Source organism: Catharus ustulatus, chromosome 1 (genome assembly GCF_009819885.2).
Source record: "Catharus ustulatus isolate bCatUst1 chromosome 1, bCatUst1.pri.v2, whole genome shotgun sequence".
NCBI classification, from domain to species: domain Eukaryota; kingdom Metazoa; phylum Chordata; class Aves; order Passeriformes; family Turdidae; genus Catharus; species Catharus ustulatus.
The window spans coordinates 28,339,898-28,361,709 of record NC_046221.1 but is presented as its reverse complement, the minus strand read 5'-3'; the positions used below and the strand labels follow the sequence as shown (position 1 = coordinate 28,361,709).

General features: G+C 37.7%; 1 protein-coding gene across 4 annotated transcripts in view; it reads left to right on the top strand.

Annotated features, from left to right (window-relative positions):
- The window catches only part of THSD7A (thrombospondin type 1 domain containing 7A), a 286,252-nt gene that overhangs the window by 195,221 nt on the left and 69,219 nt on the right, over nt 1-21,812 (top strand). For all 4 annotated transcript variants that reach the window (XR_004419770.1, XM_033076380.1, XM_033076383.1 and 1 more), the window contains one exon: nt 12,292-12,483. Coding sequence is in view for 3 of the 4 variants with exons in the window: in XM_033076380.1 (XP_032932271.1) it covers nt 12,292-12,483 (192 nt within the window). In the remaining variant the exon portion in view is untranslated. The remainder of the gene's footprint in view (nt 1-12,291; nt 12,484-21,812) is intronic.

Sequence of the window (21,812 nt, the reverse complement as noted above, 5' to 3'; positions counted from 1 at the left end):
TACAGAGCCTGCCACTTATTTGTGAGACAGGTGTATTTCCTTTGGTGATTAAGTGGGCATTTTGTAGTAATGAATGCAATGTCTGTGAGACAACTAACCTTAGTTGTCCTATTCTTCAGGGTTTAATTTTTCTCTGCTTTTGTTTAGCATCAGCAAAATATAAATAATGCTGACCCATCACATCTTCAGTGTTCTGAAAATAACGCTGTGCTAGTGGGCGTCTGATAGTCATGACAGAAAGATCTTAGGAAAAATGCCAATTCTGTTTTAATAACGCTTTTAATTAGTGTGTGGTAAATAAAACATAGGCTCATGACTTGAACAAAGGGAATAAAACTAAAAATACCAAATAGCTCCTCATTAAGGAGTTTCCAATCTGTGAACTGAAGGAGGAAGGGACCCAGTGGAAAAATAATCAGCATGTGATTGTGCAGTTAAAAAAACTGCATTATACAAAGGTAGCTTTCATTTTGTCATTTGTTGTTTGGTCTCTTGATAGAGTTTTGGGAGTAACTTTTGGATTAAGTGTATAAATCTTGCCCTAGGAATTATCAGATGTTTGGGTCTAATTTTATTTAGACATCCTTTATTGGTACTAATACTATTTTATGAATAGCAAATTATGCAGGAGTGTTTTCCAGACAAAAGATATTAAGCAGAAACTACATGAAATCTCTTGTTCTGGGTGTCTCAGAATTGAGGGGTTATATTTAAAGAGGGGAAAAAGAAGAATTACATAAACTGGAAGCTTCTTATATATTGTGGAAGGCTTCTAGGAAGCCAGTAGTGAAAGGAAACCCTACTTCTAGAGTACAGTGGATTTCTGTGAGTAGGTGTCAATCTACAGTGAAATCTCTGATTTCTTTGACTTTAGGACATTAGCTTGCATAACATTAACAGAGTATAAAACTTGTAATGTCCCTATACTTGCATAGGTGCTCTTGGGTTTTTTGTTTTGTTTGTGACAATGCTATATTTCCTTCCACAGCATGAATTTATAAGATGTAGTGTTATTTAGTGCTGTGGTTGCTTTCCTGACAGCTCCTTCTCTGAATCCATACACTTAGAGGCTGGGAGAAAGGAAAAGTCAAAAGGATGGGTTAGTTTTAGTCTTCTTGGGAGGAATCAGCTGTGAAAATGTTTCCAAAAGAGAAGATTAATTCACAGTCTGAGCTCCCTAAAGGCATGCTGTACCTTCCACACATAATGATGAGAAGATATTCATTGCAAGATGGATAAAAAGATGTTCTCCAAAGACTGAATTTTATCTGCCTGTAGTAGGACACAGACAAAAGCATCCATGAAATTAATTTAAAAAACATTTCTCCGAAATGTGTAAACATGACAATGGCAGTGATCTCTCTTACACCTCTTGGGTCCTATGTTTTAACTGTGGTTGAATTGAGCTGTCAGATTACATAGAGAGTGACAACTCTTTACTAGCTGCAGTGGATGAATAATGCAAAGAAAATGTTTGCAATCATCTTTTGCCATATAAAATAATTTTTCTTATTCTCTTAAACTCCCTTTTGAGTTACGTGTGTCTTTGTGTGGCAAGAGGTACAACAATGTATATGAACACACAGTTGTAAACTTGCTGCAAATTCACAGAATAGTAGTGAAATACTAGATAATTGACCAACTGAAAAATTTACTTAATAATCTGTCAGGTGCAAACCATTAATCATTCTCTTCATCTGTGAGGTAAGCTTTTGCATTACAGAGAAGAATAATGTTATGATGCTGGTGGCCAAATTCTAGGAAAATACTGCACTGCTGAAGTATATATTAACCCATTTATGATGCAACATTTTTGGAATTCTTTGCCTAAATGTGTAAATTTATTAACCATAGATAATGTTTATGCTGAAAATGAGAAGCCTAAAGTTTGTGAAAGTCTTGTTGTTTCTTGAAAAACCAGGCCATTTGAGGTAGCTGCTAAAAATATGCAGATTAGTAACTCAGTGTAGGGAATTGTTGAAAAGATTGTGGCGAGCACTGTCATTCTACTGACATTAGTGGAACTGTCACATTGTTTTCATGCTACTGTTTTTCTTGCCTACTATTTCCCTTTTATGCTTCTACTCCTAACTCATATCCCTGAATGTTAATCTAGTTCATATGAGCACATCAGAAATATCTTCTCTAATCAAACTGGTTTGAAGTCACTGCCATTCCATTGCCCTTCTCAAACTTGTTCTCCAGGTTATTTTGACCTTATTGGATGGGAGGAGGAAATGAGTAAAATAGCACTTACAATAAAATACCTGTGAAGCCTTTTTAAAGGCTACAATAGTCTGTGTCCACACATGATGAAGTTACAAATTTACTGAGAATACTCAGCAGTGAAAAAATAGTGCAAAAACTTTCTGTGATTAATAAAACATGTTCTTTCTTTAAATAATCAAAAAGACACATTGCATTAAATATGTTGCATTTTTAAATCCATGTATTTTCAATCTTACTATTACCAACATTCAAATTACAACATGGCTATTTCTAAAATCTTTGTAAAGATTTGTCTGCCCTTTTAAACACAGTAGAGCTTCTGTGACATTTTAAAAACAAATAGAGGAAGTCTTTTTAATCATTTTTCTGGAAGTCATCCTTGTATGTAAATTTGTCATTATATGAATTGTGGTTTGATTGGGAAAAGTTTATGACAATGCTCTGTTGATCTTGGAACAAGCTATATCTTTTTAAGGTGAGTTGGTGCTTTTGACAAGTGTTTTCAGAAATACAGTGTGAATTTTCATTTGATCTCATCCTCAAGGTTCTCACTGTCCTCTTTTTTCAAATTGCTCTGTCAGCACTTTTCCCCTTCTTTCCCCATCCTGCTAAAATGGCCTATTGGTTTGACATATTGATCCCACTTGGTCCCATGACTAATATTGATTTTATTCTCAATGGGACCGTAGCCTGTCATCAAACTTATTTTTTCTTTCATATCAAGATGACATTTGATTGGCTTATTTGACACTAGAAGGCAACTCTGCTTGGTTATGATCAATGCACTTGTATTCTCTGTTCCTTATCATTCTCAGTAAGACTACATTAGCAAATGAACCATGAAAATGCTTCAACTACCTGTCAAGCAGTAGGAAAATTTTACTCCTGTTGTTAGGCAGTCTTTGGGTACTCTGCTGGAGTCTTTATTAGAATTATTGAACTTCTATCCCTGTGGTACGAGTCTACTATATCATCAAGTTAAAAGAATAGGAGGTTTTCAGCGAATGGCATATAATGTTTCAGTTTTTGTTTACTTTGCTTATATGCATGAAGATACTTTCCAAAGTTGATCCAAATTAACTGCAAAACTAATTACATAAACTATATTAAATGTGTCTGTGAATCCTCTTATTCAAAGTTAAAATGGTCTTAATTCTATTTGTCAAGAATTTTCTCTTTCATTCTGAATAAGGATTGCCATGAAAAATGTTAATACAGTTTCACTAATCCCCTTCAAAGTCCTAGTTTAATTAATTTGGATTAATTCTTCAGTATCCTTTAGGTCTGTTTTTTTCAGAGGTACTGACTTTAGTAGGTGGTATACAGCCTATTTCATGCTGTTGAATATTCAGTGCTATCAGAAGCAGTGAAGAATCAAAGTATCATCTGTAAGAAGAGTTTACCATTAGTCTTTGATGCATAGTACAAAATATGCACTCAGTAACTTATAGGGTTGTGTCAGAGAAAAAAAGGCTGTGTTACTTTTTAAGCTGTAGTTAGGGTTTTTTTTTTGTTTTTTCCCCTCAGTTTTCTGTATAATTGTATTTTAGCATAGTTATGGGTTATTATTTTTTCATATTCTTGTTTAATCTGGCCAAATGTCACTTCATTTTAAATAACAATATATTATTTGAGTAAAGAAATACTATTTCTTCCCTGGTTTTATTTGTGTCAGGCAAATTTAGACTCTGTCTATTTGACTGTAATCCTGATAGATGATGCTGATCTAAATGGAGATACATGTGTTCTGTTATTACCAGACATGAAAATGGGATTACTAGAAGCATTAATATTGTTTCTGAAGGTGTTAGTTCATCATGTTTAACTGTTATTTTAAGTTACTGCCAAAGAATATGCAAATACATTTTCCATCTGAAGCAATTATAGCAGGAAATATCCATCTTTAAAATATGTTCTTAATTTTTGTGTCAGAGTTTTCCCTTTATTTTTACCATTATTTAAAGGTATGGAGTGTTATTTTGGTTTTGGTTATTCTTGTAACTGTTCTGTGTATGGTGCATGAGGTATTAATGTATTAGTTACCTGTTGTATTAAGGAATACTGATCTTTTATCAGTGGATACTGGATTTTTTTATCATTGACTTGCTTTTCTTGAAATTTGCATGATTGAAAATTTGGATGAATTTAAGGACAGAGAAGAAACCTTGTGACCAGAACTGTCTTACCCCTGGAGCAGAATGGCTTTCACATTTCAGCTTTCCTATAAAACCCTTGCAGAGTGTTACCTGCTTCTGCCTTTTTTATACCCAGTTGGTAATATGCTGTGTTGTGGGAAAGGTTAGCAAACACACGCTGCCCTGTAAGCTGCAACTGAGCTCATTTTGTTTGGTACAGCAAAGAAGCCAAAGTGTTCAGGTGCTATTTTTGAAATTACATTTCTGCATGAATGTGGGAGTTCTTGAAGCCAGTGTCATCCCACTCATCAGAATTCTTTTTCCCATAAGGTGAATAAAGAAGAAATTTGCATATAGCCATTAACAAGAAGTTATTGCTTATAAAATGTGGTGTTTCATCTCATTAAGGAATAGAAAACAATAAAAAGATCATTATTTTTTTCTTAAGTGTGTTAACATGCTGTTATCTTTGATTGGAAAAACACTCGATATGGTGGGTTTCTAAGCTCCAGCTATTTTCCTTTTGTATACTATTACTTCCTGTCGTTGCTAGTCCTTTGTCCTTGCAAACGTTTGCTTTAAAAAAGCCAAAATCACATTTTAAAATTTAGTATTTTGTTTTAAAAGGTATATGTATCTTCCAGTATTTGCATAGGGAAAGGACTGCAGTCGATGGCCTTTTCTATATGTCACTGGTTTGTCACTTGTGCAGGAAGGGTAAAGATGTAAATAAAATTATGGTACCTTGTGATGCTTGTGCTCTCAAGTTTCTTGTTTAAAAAAAATAAAAACCCAAAAAACAAAAACCCCCAAACCAAAAAACCCCATACACGTTTATGATATTCACATGGGTTTTTGAGTAAGTGGCCAAAGTATCACATTTACCATTTTTCTTTCAGTAAGGAATAAACTGTATGATAATACACTGAAACCAAAACCACAGTAAATTTGCACACGCAAACCACCAAATCTAACAGTTTACAATCATGCAATGTTTACATATCATTAAACTATTAGACCAACTTTCTGTCATTTTTGCATAATGAACAGATGTGAGCAACCAGTGTATTTGTCTTCATAGAAATCAGTGCCGTTTCTACTTAGGCTTCTCAGAAGAAAATTACTTCAAGAATATTACCCATCAACTAATTAAGATGTACTTAATTAAATGCAAATGCTACTTAGCAAAAGCGATTGAGAGAAAGGCATGTGATTAGGGAATTAGCAACTGATTTAACACTTGGAGTTACTAGCTAGGCACCTAAGCATTAGAAATGAATGTAGAAGCTTCACTTGATAAGGATAATAAAAGTGGAAGATACATAATCTTTTCACACTTTGTTTTTTGAAAAACTTAGGAGTCAATGAAGCGGGATATATTGAGGTCATAAATTGTAGTTAATATTTCTTTATGTTTGATAACTAGAGAGTTTAAAAATTGTTCCAAATGTTGACAATTTATCAATATTTTTTGACAGCTGATTCAGGAACTGCAATGGAGAATAATTACTAAGGCAATGCACTGTTGATGCAGTTTTGGAAGACACTACCATTTTACTAACATTAAAGATTTTTTTTGGAGCAGATATGAATAAATGCATCAACATGATATGAAGGATAGTGGGATTGATAAAACATTTAAATTTTCCTATTGTCTATCAAAATATATGTTATTTGCTAGTATTGAACTGATTGAAGGGCAAAAATTGTTCTGTCAGTCAGATATTGCTGCATGTGCTGCTTTTTTTGTCTTCTAATCCTAAGACTCTTGAGCTAAACAAGATGGTAAATTATTAATTTCATATAAATATTATTGTTTCTCTTTTCTGTGACTTATTTGATTAGATTTTCAGAGATTAACTTCTAAATTCTCCCAACTGAAAAATCTGGGTCAGTTTTTTGAAGTTGCATGCACTTAGACACATGCTCTAAGAAAGACAGTGTTCCTCAGAGAACTCCTCCTGTATGAGGAAAAACAAACAACAAAACGGAATTTCCCCCAAAAAAACCAAAAAGTCAGTCCTGAGTTATTTTCTTACCATTTTAAAAAGAAAACATCAAACTTCTACTGGAGCTTCCAGATTTGGAAGGAAAACATAATTTGCTGTGACTGTTCATGGTAAGCAGGCATGATTTTTCCTGTTGCAGTGAAGTTTGGTAATCACTGATTTGAAAGAAACACAGAAGTATTAGAAATTAAAACAATGATTTCAGTTTATCCTGGTGATTGATTACTGTCTGCTCATTTGCAGGACTGAAGATGTCCTAGCATGTGAAGATATATGAGGTTTTGATAAGTTTGGTAGCTTTTTTGTAATGTGAAGAGTTTCCATTTTGCATTAGACTAATCATTCAATGTGTTCACCAGGTTACTACTTAAGAAAATCTAATATGGAATTTCACATTTGGATAAATTTGTATATTTTCTTAGTTGTTTTCTTGATTTTTTTTAAAAAAAAGTCTTTAGAATAATTACAGTTAAACTCATTAAAGCTGCTGCTATACTCTTACAGTGTAGTCATGACTTTCCTGTAACTTTGAGGTGGGTAGGTTATGGACTTTTAGTGGAGAAGGATATGGTTTGCGAACTGTGACAGTGGTTAAAGTTAGTTTCAAGTGAAAATAGGACCAAGAGCATAGCACAGATCTGGTTTTGAATATAGAAAGGCATATTTTGTTCTTTATGGGCAGAGTCCACACAGGATTTTTGGCTCCTCAAGTCAGTGTAAAGACAGGTATAGGTCCTTATGTGAAAGGAATGCATACGGGAAACTGCATAGGAGTTCAAGATGAACATTCTCAGCCGTTTCAGCCTTACAACTCATACTAGAGTCAGTTCAATACTTTCCTGTTGATTATTTTTCTACACAGGAAAGAAGGAAACAGTCAGTGGCAACCAGCCGCTCAGCCCAGCCAGCACAGCTCACAGATTTTGCTACTGTGTGAAGTAATACTGTGTTTTTATCCTGCAGTCCCTCCATCCTTAGAGGCATTACTTAAGGTTGTTAAATAGTGACAAGGCCGTCCTCACCCACAAATACATTAGAAATTGAGCTCTGTAGTGCTTTTCCACATATTTCAGCTGCCCAGAAGTTTTCCAGTGGATGACACTTCCTATACAAGACACCGATACGAAAGACAGTTTCCTTTCAAATTGAAGATATAATAGTAAATTTGAACGTATTGAAACAAGCAATAAATAATATGAAGTCTGTAGTTTTATTATTTGGGCTCAGTTGCTGTCATTACTTCTTTTATGAACTTTAAAATACAGCTGTAAAATCTGTTTTATCACTATGTGGTATTCCTGTCCTTTACTGATTTCACAGGCAAGTTAAAAATAATGTTAGATAGTAATGTTCAAAGCACTCTCTTGATTTAATTCCTTTTATTTTTATTTTATTGTAAAAATTTACTTAGTTTCTATCAGGTTATACTTCAGTCTTTCAGAAACAATAGCTGGTTTCCTCATTTAGAACTGAGACCAGGCTCATTGACTTACTGCATAGAGCTCCAGGAGCAATTTTATTTTATGCTGATTTTTTTAAGTTGTTCTCTATGCCTCATTGAATCTTGCAGTGATTTTACTGTTCATTTTAAGGCTTAAAAAATATTTTGCTCTCTGTTAAACACTTGCCTTCCCATTTACTACAGGTCAGATTTTGACAGCAATTTTTTACTGTGCACTGAGGCATGCACCATGTTAAAAGATGCACAATGAGCAAGAGGGTTTCTTTACCATGTCTCTCTAGTGATTCCAGCTCTAGGAATGCTTCCCATTAGAACTTAAAGCATTTTACAAGAAACTTAAATATCAGATGTGTTTTACAGATGAGTAAACAAAAACACGAAGGACTGACATGATTCAACTACATCAGCCACAGAATGTGGTCTAGTCTAACCTTTAGCATCTAGACTAAATTTTCACAGACACAATACCCGCTTTGTGAATATAATGAGACAAAAATGGTGATATGAATACTGATATTTATTAATCACTTCCTCCTGAATGTTATTCACAAACTACCTCTCTGATCTGTAAAAATGAACCTATTCTGTAATTTGGGGGTTTTTTTGCTTGTTGGGGTGGTGTTCTTTGGTTGTTTTTGTTTGTTCGTTTCAAAACAACTAAATAGTTGTGTACTTCAATAGACACTCTCATGTGAGCACACATGCTAGGAAGTCTTTGAGCCAAGAAGTTGGCCAAAAGGAGGTTTTAATGTAGTGACTTGTTTTGCTGATTGCCTAGATTAATCTAGCATAATTATTTGAGAAAGAGATATGTATTTGAAAGACTATCCCCTCAGCACTCCTCACTGATATAAATTTGTAAAAAGAATTCCGGGAAAGGTTTAAAATTTTTTGACATTTTAAATTTTAGAAAAACTCCTGTTTTGATGCCTACCATTTTTATGTGCTGTGTGCAGTTTGGAGATTTTCGTCCAAAATGTGTGCCTCTTGCCTCAGGGAGAAATATAATTCAACAACATAGGCACTGTCTGTAAATATGGAATATTGTAAAATTCAAGATTTTAATGAACAAGTCAACTGGTCAGTGGTGAAGGGTTCTTTTGACAGAAATGTCATATTCTGTATTCATCTCTCTGCCTTAAGTTTTTGTCATTCTCTTGTTTAGGGTACAAATAACCCAGGGCAGAGGCCTTTTAGTAATGTTTTTTTTAAGTTCTGTCCCCAGTACTTATGCAGCATAAATTTTTACCCATAATGTTCAAATAAAATCATAGAATCATCGAATGGTTAGGGTTGGAAGGGTCCTCAAAGTTCATCTAGTTCCAATCTCTCTGCCATGGGCAAGGACACCTTCCACTGAAACAGATCCCTCTAACCTGATCTTGAACACTTCCAGGGATGGGGCATCCACCACATCTACAACCTGTTACAGTGCCTCTCCTCCTTCACAGTAAAGAAAGTCTTTTTTAATCTTCTATCTTCTAGTTTAAAACCTTTCTCCCTTGTTTTATCATTACATGCATTTTTGAAAAACCCCTTTTCATCTTTCTTGACAGCCTTTTTCAGGTAATAAAAGGCTGCTATAATGTCTCCTTGGATTCTCCAGGCTGAACAACTTCAATTTTCTCAGCCATTTCTCATGGGAGATATATTCCGACCCTCTACTCACCTTCATGGCCCTCCTCTGGACTTGCTTCAGCACTCAATGGCAAACATTTCCAAGTGGGACTTTTTCTAAGTAGTCTTTACACTGGCATTGTTCCCAGCTCATGGTTGAGTGGTTCCTGGTGGTTGACTACACTACACAGTTTAGAGGAAGGCACAAAAGGTCAAGCTGTTCATAAAATCATTAGTGAAATGTCAGAAACAATTTAGTATAAATAAAATATTTCCCTGAAGATAAGAAGTACCCATTATAAGACATTTCTTCCAACTACATTTCTATGTTATTGAATTCGTCAGATAAGAATTGGACACTTGACAAAAACAAAATGCCAATATATAGGGTTTATATAATATTTTCTCTGTAAAAGCAAAGAAAAATAGGACCTTTGATTTTGGGAGAGTGAAGGCTTGGTTTCATTTGAGATGCAAACTCTGACTGAAACTAAGTTGAAAATAGTCTTCATTGTAGCACCAAATTAGGCTTGATTTTAAATTTAAAAGCCAATAGGTGATAAATAAGTTCAGTACAGTGTTGTTTGTTTATACTGTGACACACTTTATTGTAATAGTAGCATTTCTTGCAAAGCATACATATGTCCTAGCAGTTTACCTTATTGAGTCTTACCTAGCAATGGAACAATTTGAGAGTAGGTTTCACCCCTTTTCTAGCTTTTCTTTCTATCTGAAAAATAAGTTTACAGTCCTCTCTTCTGTCTCTTGTCCTTGAACCCAAACAAATGCCCATCTGATGAAGTAGAAAGGAATCCCTCCTGCACTGGTGTCAGGGTGTGATGACCTGCAATATGGCAGAGGGAGAAATTGATGCAAAGACTGAGTCCAGTGAGGGAAGCAGAACTTGGCATGGGAGACCCATGAAGTCTTTGACAGGGCTCAAATTTGTATTTTAATATGGGAAAATATAGCTGTTGAGACTGACTTGATCTCAAAGGTCTTTATAATTCAGATGAGTATGACTACTTTAGTCTATTTTAAAAACATGAGCTCCAGGATTTTCTCTGGCTTTCAGAGCCAAGAAAGATCATGTTTGTAGTTCTGTTGTGCCTAAATATTCTGTATGAATAAAATATTTGGCACTGTTTGAAAGAATCTAATATCTGTTTCACAAAGAATTTGGTTAAAACTTCTGGGACTCGTGATCTGATTTAGTGCTAAAACACCTCCTGATTTCAGGAACACAGTTTAAGAGATTCTTATTTAAAAGGTTCTAAGACTGTATACCTTGAATGACAAAAAAATGTAGTTTATATAGCTTCTGTTTTTATTAGCATTTGAATCAATTTATTATTCTACATCTATTGAGCAATAAAACAATAAACTCAGTAAAGCAGAGTTTTTAGATTTTTAGCTTCATTTATAGTGTGCTCAGTTCTTACTGAATTCGCTTTCAGAATCTGTGTGGTAGTTGTTAACAATAACTGATGCCTTTATGATTCAATTACAGGGTATTTAATCAATATATCTAACAAATATTTTGTTGTAATGAAGACTTACATCCATTTGCAAATATTGATAAGACATTGTTTTGTTGACATTGGCTATTAAAACACAGGAGTTGACATGATGGGTCTTAGAAAGTGCATAATGTTTTGTCCTGTCAGGATCATGTAAAATTCAAGAGTGTTTCAATAGATTAATCATAATAGGAGGCTTTATGCCCTAGTACAGCAAAGATCATATAGCAGAAAAGGCATTGAGATGCTTTGAAATGTTTTCCGCTTTAGAAAATAAATTTTAAAAAAAGTTTTATGTTTAAAACTGAAGTGGCTCTTTCATGTCTTAATTGTATATGGATATCAAGGCCTTAGAAGTCCAGCATGCTCTTAGATGCAATACTTTTAGTTCCTCATAACAGGCATTATGTTGTGATAACAAGGCTATAACTCTAAAAACTGGACCCGAATTTCTCTCTCCTTCATTTTTTCCATCATTTGCTCAAGCATGAAGATTTATCATGAGATTTGTTGACATCATTGTGGTCGTTCATTCATTCTCCCTAAATAAATATTAACTTATTTGATCAAGAAATCATGTCACCTCACAACTATCCATGTTGTGATTAAGGTGCTATTTAGACAGATCTCAGACACAGTGCTCCCACAATCATCTGATTGAAAACAAAAGCAAGCCTGCTACTTGAATATTATCTAATATTTCATTAAGCAATTCATACCACATGGATCATTTTATTATAATGAAATGTGTACTTACAGAATACAAATCCATAGATCTTGTTATACTTCCATGACATAAAGAGTGATGCCTTGCTGATTTGCTAACAAATGAAAATCTTTCTAACCAAACAACACCCTGACTGTAATTTACTGCAGTTTTTCATATTTTGACAGATAGCTGCAATTCAAAGGATGAATTGTGGATTATAAAACTGGTTAAGTTGGGATGTTTTTCCCCTTCTCTCACAAAGCTGGATGGCAAGTGGGTCATTTCTATAAATGCATCTCCACATACACAATTTTCCATAAGTGTGTTATACACTCCGTTACTCACATTTGGATTTTGTGCAGAATCAATTATGTATTATAAAACGAAAAGCTGGCATTCACTTCATGAGAATAAGAAATCAACTTAGATTTAAGTATGCTCCTCTAGAATCGAGGCAGAGGAGACAAGTATTGAAAAATCTATTTACCTTGTTTATACAGAAGAACAGAATCTAATTTATTTGTGTACCCATCTGGACTCAATTGCTCATTTAAAGTTAATTTAGCAAATGATAGACTGCTACTGGCCTTTATTTTTTTTTTTTTCCCAGGAGAAGAAGTTGACAGGCAACTGTGTAGAGATGCCATCTACCCAGTCCCAGTGGTGTGCGAAGCGCCGTGCCCCAAGGACTGTGTGCTCAGCACGTGGTCTGCCTGGTCCTCCTGCTCGCACACCTGCTCCGGTAAAACCACGGAGGGGAAGCAGATGCGCGCCCGCTCCATCCTGGCGTACGCAGGTGAAGGTAAGGGCTCTCACTATCCTGCTTCATTGTGTATCCTCTGTAGCGTCAAACTCACTTCTTGATTGACAGAAACAAACTATAATCTTGCATCGAGGGTTTTTAAATACAGCCAAATTGTTTAAATGTTTATCCTACATTTACTCCTGGTACCTAAAGATGTTTTAAAGATGATTTGTTTTGCTTGTTTCAGTTAATATTGCTATATTTTTATGAGTGTGCTTGATGTTACTGCTTCTATTTCTAGATATATGTTTTGCTTGTTTTCATTAAAATTGAACAAGACAAACAGTTCATCCAACACAGATTAGCAACCCTAATTTATGTCCAATTTGGAATTATATAAGTATCCTGAATGTTGAAAAGATGACAATTTTAATGAATCAAATGTTAGCAAAAGGCTTTTATAGTTTCTTTTCGCTAATTGGTATCTTGTGTTACCCCACTGACATTGTTATTCATTGCAAAACTTTGGATTTTGCCCTGTAAGTCTTCACTCAGGAGTGGTTTCCATTTATTCAAGTGATCCTTGTTCAGTGTCAGCGGCATATGCAAAAAGAAGACATAGCTGGAATATAAAGGAGAAGACAGAACAGGTTTTAGGTACCGGTTTATGACTATTCTTTGATGATTTTTCATGGTTTTGGTTTTGGTTTGGTTTTAAGTATTTGGTTTGGTTTGGTTTGGTTTTAAGTATTGTTTTGGTTTTAAGTATTTGGAGGGGATTACAGAGGAAATGCATTCTGTATATAACATGGTTCAAAAATGGCCATGTCAGGTGTACCAGGGTCCAACTGATAAAAAGCCTTGTGCAACACCAGGAGACATAGCCACCAGAGAGTTTTTGGAAGATGTTTACTCACATGTATTACTGACAGAAAAATTAAATATAAAAGGATATAAATGGATTAATAATATAAGAGGATTACAGTAATTTCACGAATACAAGCCGCAGCAATTTGACAAAAATTTTGGTGGAAACCCGGAAGTGCGGCTAATAGTCGGGTGCGGCTAATATGTGAATAATTTTCTGACATTTACAACCCCAGACGTGCCAGCCAGAGTGCCGAGCCAAGCACCGGCCAGTAAAAGCCGGCATTTCGCAATTGTTACAGTGTTACCGTGTTGCCCTGGCTCCCTGCAGGCAGCACGGGGGGCGGGGAGAGAGGCGGGAGAGCTCTCTTCTTCCCTCCTCTGCCGCAGCCCAGGGGAGGAGGGGGGGGGGGCGCCGCCATTGCCGCGGCCCGGGGAGGAGAGGTGGGGGGGGGGGGGGGGGTGGGGGAGGGGGCGGGGGGCGCCGCCATTGCCGCGGCCCGGGGAGCCGACGGGGGAGGGGCGCCACCATTGCCGCGGCCCAGGGAGCCGACGGGGGGGAAGCGCCGCCATTGCCGCGGCTCGGGGAGGACGCGGGGGGGCCGCGCCGCCATTACCGCGGCCCGGGGAGCCGACGGAGGGGGGGCGCCGCCATTGCCGCGGCTCGGGGGGGCCGCGCCGCCATTGCCGCGGCCTGGGGAGCCGACGTGGGGGGGGCGCCGCCATTGCCGCGGCTCCGGGAGCCGACGGGAGCCCTGCGCAGCCATTGCCGCGGCCCGGGGAGGGGGGAGGAAGTGCGCGCCGCCATTGCCGCGGCTCAGGGAGGAGGCGGGGTGCTTTGTCCCCGCCCGCCGCCGCTGCCGTAGGAGCGGGCGAAGCTCCGTCCCTGCCTGCCACCGCGGGGCAGCGCCGACTCGGGGTGACCGAGCCCAGGGGCAGCGGCGGCCGGCCCCGAGCGGCAGCACCGGGCTGGGCCACCTGGCCCCGTCAGCGGCCCCTAGCGGGCCGAGCCTGCACAGCCTTAGCTCAGCCAGTAAACCCCGCCCTGCCGCGGTTCTGTTACTGATTGCACGCGGGTCCTCGCTGCGAACGACAGAGCGGCTTATATTCGGGTGCGGCTTATCTATGGACAAAAACCGAAATATTTGCCAACACCCAGAGATGCGGCTTATACTCAGTGCGGCTTGTATTCGTGAATTTACTGTACATGCATGTGTTAGTTCTTCTTTCAAACTGTTAAGCATTTTATTACTTTATCTTAAGATCAAATTTAGCTGAAAAGTGAAAGCTGCAAGGTATGGAAGCAGTGAAATGGAATAGCTGTACACTTTGCTGTTTGCAGATATACTTTGCTAAAAGTGTACTGTGTATTTGGCAGGATTTGGGTGATTGTAAAAAAATAAATATAGCAGAGCACTTTCAACCTTTTCTCTGGAAGAAGCCTTTGCTAGTAATGTAAGTGGCAATTAGAACTGTACTCTATTTTAGTAGGTGATTCAAATCGTAAATTACCTAGATGGATCTACGTAATAAAGTAGAAGCACTTTTAAAATTATTTTTTTTTAATTGGGTTGTGTGTTGAACAGACTCATTTTGGGGGTAACAAAGAACCATATAATTCAAATAAACATGTATTCATGTGGTTCTTACTTGTCCATGTAGGTCAAGACAATAGATTTTCTATATACAGTAATTTCACGACTATAAGGCGCACCCTTTTGACTAAAATTTCCCCCCGAACCCGGAACTGCGCCTTATAGTCCGGTCTGCCTTATATAATGGACAAAGTTCGGAAATTTGCGAACCCGGAAATGCGATCTGTGCCGGGACCCGCAGGAGCTGTGGCCATGCAGGGGGAGTCAGGAATTGTGGGAGCCGCGGCCGCCAGGCGGGGGAAACCAGGAACCGGTGCGGCCGCTGGCCAGGGAGAAGCGGCGCAGCTTCAGGGAAGTGCCAAGAAGCGCCACGGGAAAGCACCAAAAAGCACCGAAAAAGCACCGCGGGAAAATGCTGAAAAGCGGCTAAAATCGCCGAGGAAAAGCGCGAAAAAGCGCTGTCAGAAAGCACTGAGAAATGGCGCGAAAGCGCCGTGGAAAAGCGGTGAAAAAGCGCCGTGGGAAAGCGCCGAAAAGCGGCAAAAAAGTGCTGCAGAAAAGCACTGAGAAGCGGCGAAAAAGTGCTGCGAGAAGGCGCCAAAAAGCAGCAAAAAAGCGTTGCGGGAAAGCAGCGAAAAAACGCCGTGGGAAAACACTGAGAAGCGGCGCCACCGCCGGCCGAGGGGAAGCCGGGACGCAGCGCAGCCACACGGTGGGAGCCAGGAGCCGTGAGCTGTGCCAGCTGGCGCTGGAGGCGGGCGGGAGTGCTGGGGCCCGCTGCACGGGGAGGGCGCCTGGAGCTGCATTTAAAGGCTACACCGATCTTTGAAAAATGTTTGCAAATTGAGCACCTGCCAGTAATTCATTACTTTTTTTGCATGCCACATGGCTCCTCACTGCAAAAAAATAGTGCGCCTTATAGTCCAGTGTGCCTTATATGATCTACAAAGTTGCGAAAGTTGCCGACTCCCAGGGGCTGCACCTTATAGTCCGGTGCGCCTTATGGTCGTGAAATTACTGTACTTTTTTAATTTTACTGGAGACAGAAATTTAAGTCCTCACAAGCATGCCACAGAATTCAAAATTTAAATTACTGAAAAAAATTATTCCACTTTATTATCCTTAATCTTACAAAGTATTCCTTATTCTGCCTTTGATACTTAATGCAACATAGGTTAATTTACAAGGCTGCAGATGCAGCAAAGCTGTTCAGCGTCTCCTGGATTATTTTGAGTATGTGACTTTTATTAATGTTTGTTGTGCAGTGATCAGAATCAGCACAGAGTGATCACAAAGGCTGACAGATCTCAAACCACAGAGGCTGTAGTGAAAAATCCCAAAGTAAGGCTGAGAAAGCTAACTCTTTACCTGGATGTTGTAGTGCTTCAGCTTTGCTCAAACCCTGGCTTCTCTCCTGCTATTTCAGATGAAGTTATTCTTTGCTTGTTTTAAGGATACAAGCTGGTAGCTCTACCTAGCTTATCCAGGTGTGCACTCACATTTTGGTCAAATCTCTTCAGTACTGTGCTCCTTTGCACTCTGTCCAAACTCCAAAGAATGAAAGTATATAAAAAAATGAAAGACCCTCTTAAGGCTAAGGGTATTTTTACAACTCTAGCTGGAAGGTACTTTTCACCTTTTTTTGTATCATATTAAAAATGCATCAGTTTAACATTTATTTTTTATGCTTCGGTGGAATTGCAGTTATTGTCATTTTTCTCCTCATACTCCTGTTATGCCTCTTAGTCATTTGTTACATGACAAATAATTGAATGACTTTTCACCTCCAGAATTCCATGACTGAGATCAGCTGTGTTCCCAAAACAGCTGGGAGGTAATTTCTTGTTCTAGGAGCACAGAATATATTCGTGCATTTGAACATATGTATTCCACTGAAATAAAAGGAAGCTTCACATTAGCATGTTTTGGAAAACATACAGTTCTCCGTTCTATTCAGAACTTAGAAAAAATGCACAGAACTGTAAATGGAAGCTCTATAAGCATGATGTAATTAAAAATTCCAAGTCTCATAAATGTAAGACCAATAATTCCATTTACACATTAAAGTTGAGTTCTGAAAATAGGTATCAGTTCTCTTCAGATGAACAGTCACACAAGTTTTCTTTTGTATTTCTGAACCTTTTCTTGAGCTGTTGGTATGAGAGACAGACTAGGCTCGGTAAGCTATTCCATTGTAATTTCTGTATCACATTGCCATGAGTTTTTACTCAAAACACAACAGGACAAATATATTAGGATCACAGAGCTCGCTTTGCAGTTCTGAAAATTACATCAATACATATTATTCCTATTACATAGCAAGACTGGATATTAATTAAAGAAAAAATATGCAAGACTGTTGTATTTTAAGATGACATAAGGAGTCAAGGTGTGAGTCCTTGATCACACACATCCTCCTGTTAGTCATTCAGTCCACAAGCCCAGAAAGATCAAAGCATTGCAGGCATTACATATGCAAGAAATTCTGCAATCCATCAAAGCATGTGGTACATTTAATTCTTGTTCATTTGGGCACTTAGACATGGACACCCCACTGAAATTTTTCAGGATCTATAGATACATGTGAAATAGGGTTTTTTATCTGGCTCTCAGATGTCTTTTTATCAAGTATTGTCAGTGATTGTTCAGTTGCTATCCTCTTTGAAATGAAAAATATTATATTCTGCCATTTTTCTTTTTAATATTGGCATATAACTGTCTGTAACAGAGCTATGTCATATCATATCTAAGAATTTTTTTTCCCTCTTATTACCCAGTTATGTCTGCTGCTGAATTGGTTTGAAGAAACCATCAAGTTAACATGACTGGCCACCAGGAATAATGCTTTAGTATTGGAATAATTGGGTAGTATTGTAATAATTCTTCAGAGTAAAGAATAGGTTCACAGGAAAAATGTAAGCCATATGTGAATTACAACAGTGACAAAGCTCTTAGGAGTTCTTATGAGTATCTTGTGAGCTCTGGGATAATGCTTGCCCCTCCAGCACCACACTGATTTCTACTTGAGCCAGGAGCTGACCTCAGCTGTTCACTCTCTCATCACCATTTCCTCATTCCAAATAAGAACCTTTTCAGGTGGCCAAACAACACACAGCAGAGCATCAAGCACAGTGTGGTCATGCACATCTGGGATGGGCTTATTTACTTGCATTCAGTGAAGAGAAAGGAGTTCTCTTCACAAGATAAAGAGTTACTGTGCTTTGTGTGATGACTCCATGTGGAAATGAGTGTCACAATAACATTTTTCATATTTTTTCTGAGATATTTTTCATTGTCCTCAGCTTGAAGGTTTGAAAGGCAAAGCAATTTATAAATTTGCCTGTCCTGAGACTGCCTATAGTGTTAGCTCATTTGTGACACTGTCAAATATATCTTCATGGTACAGTAAGAAGCTCAGAAAAGTCACTGTCACAAAATATAAAATGACAGCAAAGGACATAGTGATGTTACCTGATACGTCACATAGTTGTTCTGCATAAATCTGGAAAGGTTTCATACACAGCTCAGACTGTCTCTTGAATGTAGAGTGTGTCTACTTTTGGTTTATATTATGTTTAGTATTTCTTTTTTTTTTCCTCTGCTTACAGTGAATCTTATATAATTAGTAGTGTGCACTAAAATTGTTTCACATTACTACTGGACCTGAGACTAAAAAGTGCCAAATAAAACTTGGTTTTTCAGTAATTAATAAATATGTAGATTTATTCTGTATTGATTATACACTGCCGTAGAGTGACGCTGATAAATTGTGCAATACAACATAACACTAATGTTGTGGATACTTCCTAGGTTTTATTAGTAAAACCAGTTTTGGAATAGTAAAGATTGAACACCTGAGCTCCCAAGAAAAACCCAAACCAAACCAAAAAAAAAAAAAAAAAAAAAAAAAAAAAAACAAAAATTGAATGCAAAGATAAAAATAAAATTACTTTAAAGCTTAATTTATTAAAATGAGAGGGAGGGAATTTTTTATTATTATTATTCTCTTAGGGCAGGGATGCATATGCATGGCAGTGTTTCACTATGGGTATTACATCCTCATAGATTAGCAAAGTGCAATGCCAGAAGGGCTGTTTGGCATGACCACATAGCACAGAGTATAAAACATCACAGTTAGCATAGAATATTTGTACATCTCATCAGATATTCTGTTGGACAGGGATCAACAACTCTTACTTCTCATCTATCTGCAAAATTGATTTATTGAATACATAAGACATAGCTGGATCAAAGGAGTTTATTCTCAATACTTAACAAATTATTGTTGATATGCTTTAGAATTTTATTCCTATTAAATTCCAGTACAGTTTGACTTTGTAGTTGCAAACAAGAAGTTATTAAATTTTAAGGGTTTTTAATGTATTTAGTCTTCCTACACTTATTGAGTTTGTTTTTAATTTTTGTATTTTCCTGGCTTGAAATGGCAGTGCTTGGTAATTAAATCTGAAAGCACAGAATTGAGTAATTGTTTCAACAGGAAATTTCTCATTCACGAAAGAATACGTTTTGGAGAACATGAGGTTTTTCATGAAACAGGAATTTTTAAAAAGTAAATAAAAACAACATTTAGTTTTAGAACTATGCAACCTGAATTTTCAGGCAAGACTTACTAGGTGACCTGACACCTGTGTGAGAAAGGTGAGCCAGGGCAGGTATGTTACTGTGCTTTTTTTGCTCAACAGCCCATCAATTCAGTTTGCTGATTGTTGTGAGGGATCAGGGGTTCATATTCTATCCTGGAAATGACTTGAGGACAGACTTTGCATTTACCATGGGTCCACTCTGCATCCTGACCTGTTGTGTATTTTGGACAGGTCTGCTTGGTTTGTGCAAGTGATAAAAACCAGGGGAGGAAGTGTCACATCCTGCAGAACAGGAACAGTCTTGGTTTTGACTGTGTCTGTCTTCAGGAAATGCAGCTGAGAAGTGCCTATCTCGTCCCTACGGCAAAGAAATTAGTAACATCCATTCCACTCACTAGAATACAAGAGGCTCTTCAGGCACATCTGTTTTCCCAAACATTAAGATTATTCCAGCTGTTTTGAATTGCATTTATAAAACCATATGCATTTGCAAAAATACAGTAATTTCACGATTATAAGCCGCACTGAGCATAAGCCGCACTTCTGGGTTTCAGCAACTTTTTGGTTTTTTGTCCATACATAAGCCACACCTGATTATAAGCCGCACTTTACAATACAGAGTGTGAGAAAATGTATCTATTCTATCACCATCTGTTGAGGGTGGGGACAGTGATCCTTATCTCAATGGCAGATAATCTGCTAATGGGCCATCCATTGAAACCAGGCGGGGCATTGTTCTTTATCTTTTCACACCCCATCCTTCCTCCAGCGAGTCGTTGTCTGCTAATGGTCCATTGAGTCCCACTGTGTGACTGATAAAATTACTTCATCCCATTGGAAGTTGTTCCAGCCAGGGGAAAGAGCCCAACATTTCTTACCAAGATAAAAACAGAGGCTTTGGGACACTAAGGTAGCCCCTTTCTCCACTGGACTCCAGTGGAAAACTGGATTTCTCCACATCACCACTGGACCTCCAGAGGGAAACTGCACCTTCTGCAGGAGCACTGCTCCAACTGAGCCACATCTGTCACTGCAGGAGGATGCAGCCACCATTTAATGGGACTGCTACCAACACCCTGCCTGACGGGGTGTCAGGTTGTACTCTGACTTTGTCAGGGTTTGGAGTTTGTTTCTTTGTAGTACTGTATTTCTATTTTGATTTCCCTAGTAAAGAACTGTTATTCCTAATTTCCATATTTTTGCCTGAAAGCCCCTTGATTTCCAAATTATAATAATTTGGAGAGCGGGGGTTTACATTCTCCATTTCAAACAGAAGTTCCTGCCTTTCTCAGCAGACACCTGTCCTCCAAACTAAAACAGCAACTTTTTGTTCTTTGTCCATATATAAGCCGCATCTGATTATAAGCCGCACTTTGGGTTCAGACCAAAATTTTAGTCAAAGTGGTGCGGCTTATAATCGTGAAATTACTGTAAGTGATATCAACATGATTAATTTAAATTATCCAAAATGCTTTTAAAAATGTTTAATGTTTTGAAATTTGAAAGTTATCAAGTCAATGTCACAAAAAAAAAAAGATTTCTAAAATCCAGTCATTGAATGTCCTAGAGCAAGTTGTCTTACCCATTAGCAGCTCCAAATCAGGCAGGAAAGCAATCTAAGAGTATGACAATTCTGTCAACTCCTTTATGAGTAATATGCAAGTCCATCTGCAAAGCTAGTCTTTCACTTCCAAGTCTACTTTCCTTAAAAATTCAAACCCAAAACTAAACACTTCAGCCTGAGGTTTTTGTATCCTTGAAATTATTATTTTTAGTGCTGCCAACTGTCGTCTGATCATTTATTATTAAAGGATGTGTTGATTATTGTATGTCCCTTTTTCCTATATTCTGATGAATTCAAATGTCTATTTTATTTTTTTTTCTGTGATACTCATTAGGTTTTATATTCCTGTCAAACCTGTCCTCTACTGGGGATATGCTCATAAAGTTGTTACCCCTACACAGATGTTGTAAAGGGCATCTCTAACTGCCAGTTTTCCAACTCATTCTGCATTTTCTGTACCTAGTTAAATTTGAGGAAGCACAAGAGATTGCTGTTTTCCTGGAGAGAATGGCACATTGATTTTTGTTTTAGTAGTAGTATTTCCACATTTTGTTCAGCCTTTGCATGTGTTTTTTAACTCCTGGTTTAATCTGAACAGAACTGGATTCCCACTGGGCTGCAGACATTCATGCCCCAATGTTTTTCATTTACAAGTCAATGTCAATCTCATTTTCTCCCCTGAATATATATTCTTACATAGCTGTCAAACTGAACCTAAGTTGTCACTTTATTCTCAAATGTCTTAGGAACTGGTGC